General features: G+C 55.2%; 1 protein-coding gene across 1 annotated transcript; it reads right to left on the reverse strand.

Moving 5' to 3' along the window:
* Positions 1–4,306: 4,306 nt before the first annotated feature.
* PSMF1 (proteasome inhibitor subunit 1) lies at positions 4,307–8,766 on the reverse strand (the record flags this gene model as incomplete). Its single annotated transcript, XM_079543271.1, has 7 exons — positions 4,307–4,358; positions 4,493–4,651; positions 6,285–6,338; positions 6,899–7,084; positions 7,343–7,425; positions 8,008–8,160; positions 8,638–8,766. 7 exons carry the CDS (start codon positions 8,764–8,766, stop codon positions 4,307–4,309), a joined length of 816 nt encoding a protein of 271 aa, XP_079399397.1.
* Positions 8,767–9,470: the final 704 nt, after the last annotated feature.

Below are 9,470 nucleotides of genomic sequence, written 5' to 3' on the forward strand. Positions count from 1 at the left end.
CCCCGCACACTCGCCACACCGCAACACCGATGCCATCGGGGAGGCTTCGCCATCGGACACCTTCCCCGCCTCTCCCGGTCGGCGTCCCATCCCGCAGCACCGGGACCGCCTTCCACCAGCAACGGGGTGACGGCATTGTGAGACGCCCGTGGGATTTCTGTGCCCTGTGCCGGGCTGGACGCGAGGCCGAGCTCCTCTTTGGGATGTAGCATCTGATTTTCTGCCATCAGCAATCTTTCGTAGCAATAGTTTCTTGTAAAACTCTGCGGCGTAGCAGAAGAGAAGGGGACCTCAATGTGACCGCCATCCACGGGGCCACCTCCTCCTGACCTGCAGCCTTCACATCCCATGAGAGCGGGATGAAGGCTGGGACACCCCCCCGTGCCTAGCATCCCACCAGCAGCCCCACAACGGCCTCAGAAACCAGGGTGCTCTGTCTGGAGGAGAGAGGATAACTTGCCGTGCACAGCGGGCTCCTTCTTTTCCTGTTTTAGAGAAGCAGCTCTGCCCCACTGGGGTGCCTTTGTGCTGCTCACAAGAGCCATTGTCTGCAGCTCGAAGGTAACATTGCATCTCGGGAATTAAACATGAAGCATCATTAAAGCACAACGTTCTGTGGAGAGAAAAAATCAGTCTGCGCAGGATGCTGAGAAAGGCAAGGAATTGTCCCATAGGAAAACGCAGCCCCACGAAAGCTGGTATTTGTCACAAACTGCCACCAGTTTTTAATCCGTCCCATAAATTCCTTGCTTCAAATGTGCGGAGACAAATCTCTCCAGACAGCCCAACACATGGGGAAGGTTGTTTACATGTGGTACAGTTGCTGGGGCCAGATCTTGTTCCAGGGCTCCCATAGCATCCTTTGGTGTTCCCACCCCTCCCATGGCTGGGGACAGCCTGCAGCCCGTGCCACCATCCCCATTCTGCACAACGGTGTCCATTCCGAGCAGTGCTGTCAAGGGCCACACGTCCCTCTGCCCACCCCTGTATCACCTGCCTTGCTCTGTGTTTAGTATTGGGTCCTGGAATCCTCAAATGGCCTCACACAGGCTGCTGGGAGGCTGCATCTGCTGAACACCTGCATTGTATGGGCGCAAGAAATTCTCCTTTGTGTTAGTGTGGGGCTGCTGGAGGGGTGTTAATGGAAGGAGGCTGTTATTGCTGTGCCAGCAGATTGCTGTGCTGTCCCTTAAGGAGGGCCTGGAGGAGTGGGGGAGAATCCTCTGGATTGAAATATAAATATTTAAGGTGAATGAAGTGTGTTGAGGAAGGAATGCCATTAAAGAGGCTCCCCACTGAGACCTGTAGGACTGGAGAATGATTTTGCACAGGAGCAGCAGTGGGACCAGAGGAGAGCAGTGCAGCAGGCTGAAAACATCGAGCCAAAGCGATGATTTAGGAAGCAACCCAAACTATGACCGGGTGGTGAGACAAATCTGCCCTAGCAAGGTGGGCTGGGGCAGGGCAGTGTGGACAGGATGAGGCCTCAGCCCCACAGTGTCACATCCTGGGCTCTGCAGCTGCTAACGGGTGGGTTGGGGCAGCTTTGGGATACCCCTAGAAAAGTCCCTGTGGCCCTGGAGGCACAGTGAAACCCGTCCCACTGGAGAGCACCTTGCATTTCTGCACATCTCCAGCTTCCAATGGAGAAGCTGGCTCAGCGCAGAGCTCTTAAGCACCCATCTTCAGGGTCCTGGAGTGTCTCTGTGAGGGAGGGAACGGCGCCATACACCTCCCTCGCTCCTCTACAACAGAGGCTGCTTTGTTTTCCCATCTGCAATATCCATGGTTCTTCCCTTGCACCATCCACGGGCCGTGCAGGATCCTGGCTCGGAGCGTCGTCCGCAGGGTAATTAGCAGAACGAGGGCTCTGCCATCGGGAGCATGAGAGGCAGGTGCTGTTGGCTGGGCGGGCTGGCAGATGGCCTGAAGGACTCTCCAGGGACGTCGAGCCATTGCCAATAATCCAGTGCCTCTCTTCAACTGCGATGTGGATGCACCTCCTTGGCACTGCGGGAGGAGCGAGGGCTGTGCCTGTGCCAGGATCACACACTCCAGTCCCAACCACTCTTTACAACTCCCCATAACATGAGCTCAAGATGCACCAACCGCTGTGCTCCCTTGCATGCTAACAGCTTCAGTCACTCATGTTAGTGCTGGTATTGCTGGCCACGCTTGGTGCGGGATCCACATCTTCCCACACCCCTGCTCTCTGAGCACAGACAGCAGAGACCACAGCAGCCCCGAGGCTCAGCCACGAGCCCACAGCCACCCCAGCTCCATGCAGGGTGCTCTTCCTCTTTTCAATCCCCTCCTCTCCCACCTGCTCCCCCAAGCTGCAAGGCACTGCAAACCCACTGGGGTTAAGAGCTGCAGACAACAGATTGTTTATCAAGACCCGACACAGCCTCTCCTGGCTCTGGATCGTTTTAATTAGCCCCATCAAAGCAGGCTGTGTTTCTCCCTCCTGAAAGGTTGCAGCACATGATTAATGCAGGCAGCAGAAAGCAGCTGTCTCCCGCAGAGAGCCTCTCTGATAAGGCAGAACCGCTTCCTCTCCCTGCAGCACCGTGCATCTCAACGTCACACAGCAAGGTCGGGGCTGCCCAGGAGCTGGGAGAACAGCAGGGACGCAGCAAGAGCCTCACCTTGCTCCAGTTCAGCCAAATTTCTATGGCCAGTCCTCCCCCTCCCACATGCACACAGTCTGAGGTTCCACACACTGCAACTCAGCTGTTATCAGCCGTGTTTGTAGGCAAAAGGGGTTTAAAAGGAAAAGCCTTAGGGGAAAAGGGAGAGAGGGGAGCACTTCCCCTTCTTTATTTATGCCTATGCAGCTGCATGCAGTGTAACAACGGTGTTCAGTGCCCTGGAGAGCCAATTACCACCAGAAGCACAGCCAAACAAGGGCTGGGCCATTCTCCATTTAATTTTCTTAATACAGTCTCATCATCTCAGAAAAGCACTGCTGCTAGGAAAGAAGGGAAAGAACAAAGCAGGCTCCCAGCTCGAACCCAACACCCCAGATAGGGCAAGCACAGAAAGAACAGAGCTCCTAAGTGCAGCTTTGGGGCTCCTCTTCTTATGGGGGGAGATGAGGAGGCCAACTGGGGTGGGGGGGTCACCCCCAACAACTGCCAACACAACACTGTTGTCAAGATTTTTATTTCAAACTCATGAACATCTTTCCAAGAAATCAAACCATGAGAAGAAAATACAGTACTGAACTCCTGGGGGGCTCCAGCCCCAAAATTATCTGACACAGAGGGAGCTGCAGGAAAGTTGAGAATCCTATGACTCATGCAGGTCTTGTCCTTCCTCCACAAGCTGTTCAGTGATGGCAACACAGAGTCCAGCTGGGCAGAGCCACACAGGTCTCATGCCTCATGCCATAGGACTGACAGCAGTGAAACATGTTCCTATAAACCTGCTGCAAAGCAAAGCCCTAAATCCTTCAGCTCCACCAGGCACAGAGAGACTGTGCTGGACCCCGAGTTCAGGTAGGCACCCAGGCCTCCTGTTCCACCCCAACCAACACGGTGCCCAACAGGCAGCTCTCCACACTGCCTGTGGGTTTGGCACACATCCCCAGGAATGAAGGACAGCATGGCTACAGGGGGCCAGATAATGCCAGGAATTCACTGTATGTCTCTTTTCATGCATGTTAAAGGCTTTGCTGTTGGAGCCCTTCACATTCAGTGTGCATGCCCATGCAGAAGCCCACCTGAGCCTCTACTGGGGGTCTGCCCACAAAGACCCTATGAGATGGGCTTTAGCCCTCCGTACTGATCAGCACTCTTTGGATAAAGAGCAAGAGAGAAACCACCATGCATGGGAAGCCTTCTCCAGCTGAAGCTTTCAGCGAGGCTATTGCAGCTCCCCAGCACGGGAGTGGCAAGAAGCCAGCTCCCTCCTTACCACTGACTGTATGCATAATCCCAGCAGCAAAAGCTATGCCACCCTGGAGGAGAGGAGAAACCTCAAAGCCCAGGGCTGCTCTCAGCACACCACGCTGCTCCTGACACTGCTCTGGCACAAGGCAGGCCCATGTCTGCTGCGTACCCATGGCCAGCTACCCTTGGAGGAGCAGAGAAAGAAATGAACCTACTGCTTCCTCTTTTGTTCTGTGCATATGGAAACCTTTATAGCCAGTCTGAAACACAGGAGCGCAGCCCTGAGCAGGGAGAAGAAAATCACTGTTGAAAAGATCAAAGTCCACCAAAGAAGGGAATGAAGAGGGGAAAGTGCTCCTCACTCCAGGAAACTGCTCTGGCTGCAGCTAGCTGAGAAACCACTCAGTGACTCCTCACATGAACATGTCATCATAGCCTGGAGGTGGGAGGTGGTCGGGATCTGGCCTAGAAAGGAATTTAGGACAAAGTCAAACCCTGAACGAGAGCACAACCCTGGAAGGAGCAGCAGAGCAGAGGCAGACTGGCAGCATGCTGTGATCCTTGCTGCAGTGGCTGCCCAGGCATGGCCAAACACCTACCCGGCCCTACCAGCCCCTAAGGGGCCAAAGGGGTCAAATCTGGCTCCTGGTGGAACTGCTCCTGGGGGAAGGCGGCCGGGGAGACCTGCTGATGGGTCAATGCCAGGCTGTGGGAATCCAGACCGGAGAGGATCAACGATCATTCCACCACTCCGACCTCTGGGGAGAGGAAAGGCAGCAAATGAGATGAGATTGGCACAGAAGAGCAACGTGCTCCTCCTGCACCTTCCCCATGCTGCAGCACAACACGTGCTCAGCGCAGGGTGTAAACTGCAGCTTAACATTACACTGAGATGGGAGTCTTATGGCTGCAGCACACACACCTAATGCAGGGCATGAGCAAGCATTCAGATCCAAGGCACCACCATATCTGCAACCTCTTATTCTAGCTGGGGACATGCAGAAGGAAGCAACAGCAGCAGCTTCCTTCTTCCTTCAAGTTCCTGCAAGGATCCAGGCAGAACACAAGCTATGGCTGCTAAGTCCCCAGCGGGCTGCTGACCGTGCGTTGGACCTGCTGGTCATCACTGACACTCGTAGCCCCATCCCTGCTGCCCTATGGGAGCACAGTGTTGTAAGAGCCTGCAGACCCTGCAAACCTTTCCAAAGCACTGCCTGGAAGTCATCTGCTGACCGTGGCGGCTCCTCAGAGCTGCTCCACGCTGCAAGTGTCATTTCCTCATAGTCGGCTTTCTGCAAACTCAGCTGGAGTCTCTGGACACCGCTGCCATCATACAAGTCATTAACAACTGCACTAATGAGTTCCATTACTCCAGGCTGGCTGCCCACGGCGCCCCAGGACAGCCAGGCCCCATGAGCATATGCCTGGAAGTCTGGGTCTCCAGCCCCAGTGCTGGCAGGTGTCAGCACACAAATCTGCTATCACTTACAATCATTTCTGTGTCATCTGCAGAGAAACTGCCAATGAAGAGCTGGAGGCAGAGGGAGAAACAGGGTCCCCCCCACAACTGAACCCCTTTTCCTCATGCTATCAGGTTTCCTTCCAGTCACCCAGCCTTCTCCTTCCCGCAGGGCAGGACATTTCTAGCTGGCCAAACTCACAGAGAATCAAGTCTTGCAAGAGGGAAAAAATGCGATCCCCACAGGAGAGCTGTTCTAACGAGGACTCCCCTGAGCTGCAAGGCGCTTTGCAGCAACTCCAAGGACTGTTTTGTGTCTGAAGATGTGCTTTTATCTGGAATGGCAGATGACAGGTCCTTCTTGCCCAACCAAACCGAAAAATCCAGACATGCATTTGGGAAGAGCAGTCCCCCAAACTGCCTGGCTTCCACTCAGGCCTTCTCCAGCATCCCTGCTCGAGTGCCCCAAAAAGCCTGGAGGCTCACAATCAGGACTCGGGCATCTGTGGACTCAACTTTAAGCCTCTCCCTCTCCAGACTGCTGGGCTGTAAATGCAGCAGCTGGTACCATTTTAAATTAGAGACTTACATTCACTTAACGATGTATTCAGCTTTGATTTACTGAAGGAATTAGTGCATGTTAAATGAATACAGGCTGATTATTAAACAGACGCAGATTGCAACCTATCATCTAAGCAAGCGACGGGATCTTATTACGATATTAGAACCATATTGAGGTTTAGCAACTGTCAATTGCTCCTTTGCAATTTGTAATGAGGAACTGTTCCACTGCCACCCGCACTCAGACACACTTTGCTCAATGCCTGAGCCAGACCAACGACAGCTGTTTTCAGGGAAGGTCTCTCAGTGAAGGGCAGAGCTGGGGATGCTCCCAGGACATGCAAAGCACCACCTCCCTTAGCCATACTCACCCCAAAGGGTCCAGGTCCTGCCCACCAACAGCGAAGGGGTTCAAAGGAGAGGGCCTGAAACAGCACACAGTGAACAAGACTTTCACTGCAGGGCTGATTTCATGCAGTTTCCAGCCAACAACACAACGACTGTCCTTGCACTCCTGGAAGGAGTATCATGCAACCTAAGCTCAGGCAGACAGCAGTGGGGCTAAAGAAACAGGAGGTGACATGTAAGGCAGTAGCCACAGCAGAGCCACCACAGTGTCTCTGACTTCCAGCCAAACGCTTTTGGGGAACAGAGGGAAGAACCTGCCACATACAACAGCACTGTCCTTGCTCCTGCTGTTTCTGCTCCACCAGCCCCCAAGCCCTGATGGTCCCTCAACCAGTACAGAGCAGGGCTTCCCTCCTTCTGCCCCACATCTTTCCAAAGTAGGGCAAAACTAGCTCCTGAACTCATCATCCCATCCCTCAGCAAACAGCCTAAATCAATGAAAAGCTGGCAGCCAGTGAGCCTGAGAACAGGTGGGGAGGATTTCGATCCCCTTCACCCCCCATTCCATCTGTGCAAGATGGGGACCAGGGGTAAAGTTTGTGCCAGGACCTTCAGTGGACACCCGCTGCTCACTCACCATGATGGTGCTCTTGTGCCTGCAGGGTGCCGGGGTGGGATCCCAAGGGGGTTATAATCCTGGGGCGAGACAGGATCTTTCTTCTCTGCCTGGGACTCCTTCTTGACCTTTTCTGTGGGGACCCCCAGGGGACTGATGATACCTGAAGCAATCCTTGTCCTCAACTCCTCCATGTTCTTGTAGACTCTGCAGGGATGAGAGGCAAGCTGGTGGGACAGACAGACTATGGCACTCAGGCACAAAGGTGCTGGACGGGGTAGTGAGAGGATGTACATTCTTTTGGCATCTCTGGCACAAATCATGTACCCAGCTGGCACCCTGGATTTGCACTGGAGAGAGGAGTCCTCCAGGCTCCTCCTAACCTCATCTCTGATCCCATATGCCCCCCTCCCCATGCTGGTGAGACTTTTTCTCCTGCAGAAAATGTCAGAGAACTGAGATTACTTGTGGAAATCATTCAGGTGCTCTGGGTTGATGTAGTCAGCCACTGCCAAGGTCACGTCTGCCACCTTCTGAGAATGACGATCCTAGTAAAGACAGGAGAAGCATGGTGTTAGCAGCCACGCAGAGCTAGGACTGAGGGAGGGAGCAAGCAGAGCCACTGGTAGGGAGACCAGGACGTGAAGAAAAAGCTTGCATGCTTCTTGTCCATGTCTCTGTGCTGTGTCCAAATCCCCAGCAGCAAAAAAAACCAACCACAACATGCAGCAAAACTCTCCCTGCTCGTTTCCCCCAGCCCAGGCTGTGAAGGTGAAAGACCAAAATCCCATGACAGCCAGAGTCAGGAACAAGTGACATGGAGCAAAAACATCCTAGCCATATGCTTGTTGGGAAGTGATGTGAGAATACATCCTCAGCTGGAAAAGTGGCACATAAAGGGACACTGGGCCAGAGTGCAAGGAAGACTGTATCCATGGCCAGATGTGGCTGTGTTTGACTAGTTTCCAGCTGGGCCACATCTCTCAGGGACAGATGATGGTGTAAGGCAGAACAAATAGCAGAAAAACATTTAAGAAATTGGCTCCACTGTTTTTCACACATTTTGGACAGTAGCAGACACTGCATCTGAAAGGACTCCAATTTCTGCAGCAATCAGTTCAGGTGCTCACCATGACATTAAGGATCATGCTGTCTTCCACCGCGATGGCTTTCAGCAGCAGTTCCTGGGCATCGTCTGTGGACTTGTAGCGCAGTGTATACACCTCCTTGTTGGCTTCCCAGCCAGCGGGCAGCAGCTCTGACTTCCTTTCATCAGGACCTGGCTACAGCAAGGCAGACAGGACAGTAAGGCCCGCTAGCAGCTAGAACAGGAGGGGCCACAGCCATCCCCTGCTGAGTAAAAGGCAACCAAGACCCAAACCAGGAGACGCTGCTCCCTGCCGCCTGTCACCCCAAAACTTCCGAGCACGGGGAGCCGTCTGGTCGCGGGGAGCTTTTTTGCCCAAACAGTATCCTGCAGCCCACCACAGCCCCCGGCAGGCATCTCCCAGCACTGCTCCAGGCTCCCGATCCCCACCTCAGCACCGGTATCCCCGCAGCAACAGCCTCCCCAAAGCACCACACTTCCGGGAACCCCCAACGACACACCGCAGCAGCACCACCTCCAGGTCCCGCCGGTACCGGCACAACCCGCAGTCCCCACACGTCCCTGCCGCGTTGGGCCGCGCGGAGGCGGCGAGCGGCACTAGGAAAGGCCGAGGATCGGCGCGGCCTAGCGGGGCCTAGCGGCGGTGCTGTACCTGCTCTCCGGCGCCGAGGCAGCGGTAGCCGTGCTGGATCAGCTCCCAGTGGATCCCGCAAACCAACGCATCCTGCGGGCAGGAGATGCCGGCCTGAGCCGAGCAGTACAGCAGCTCCAACCCCGCCATGGCCGCTCCGCACCGAGCAGGCGCGGCCAGGCCGGGCCCTCCCCTCCCCTTCGCACAGCCGGGCCGGGCCGGAGCCGAGTCCCCGAGCTGGGCTGAGCCGGGCCGGCCCTCACTAGGGGGCTCCCGTCTGCTGTGCAGCGCCCGGCGGAGGCGTTGGGAGGGGGGATGGGGGCTGAAGTGAAATGGCCGCCGCTGGGGCTGGGAGAGCGGGCATTTCCGTGAGGAGTGCGGTGCTTCTGCGTGCACGGGGCGAGCTCTGCGTGTAGGGCTGCATCGCCGCTCCCTCTCGGGGGCGGCCCGTGGATGTGGCAGGGCTCGCTGGTGTCCGTGTGCCGGTTCCTCCTGCTGCCCGGCTCCTGCTCCCTAAGCCCGGGCTCTTTCTCACCAGAAGCGTTGCGACATTGGCTGCCCAGTTAATAAAAATCTAAAGAACCTGCAGCTGTGTTCACGTGCACCCCTGAATTGAGCACTTCCCTCGTTACCTGAAGGACACTGCAATGAGCCATTGACAGAGTTATTCCTATGCTTCCTTCGTCTCCTTTCTCTGTATCACCTGAGCTCTTGTTAAAATTGCCGCTGAGTTTCCCAGCCATGCAGTGGCCTGGCCTGCAGCCGGTGTTATCAGCAAGTCCTCAACTCAGGGGGCTGGAGCAGCATCTGGATAAAGGAGCCCTGTGCCAGGGAAAGGCATCATTTGCTGCTTT

Source organism: Tetrao urogallus (genome assembly GCF_951394365.1).
Source record: "Tetrao urogallus genome assembly, chromosome: 16".
Taxonomy (NCBI): domain Eukaryota; kingdom Metazoa; phylum Chordata; class Aves; order Galliformes; family Phasianidae; genus Tetrao; species Tetrao urogallus.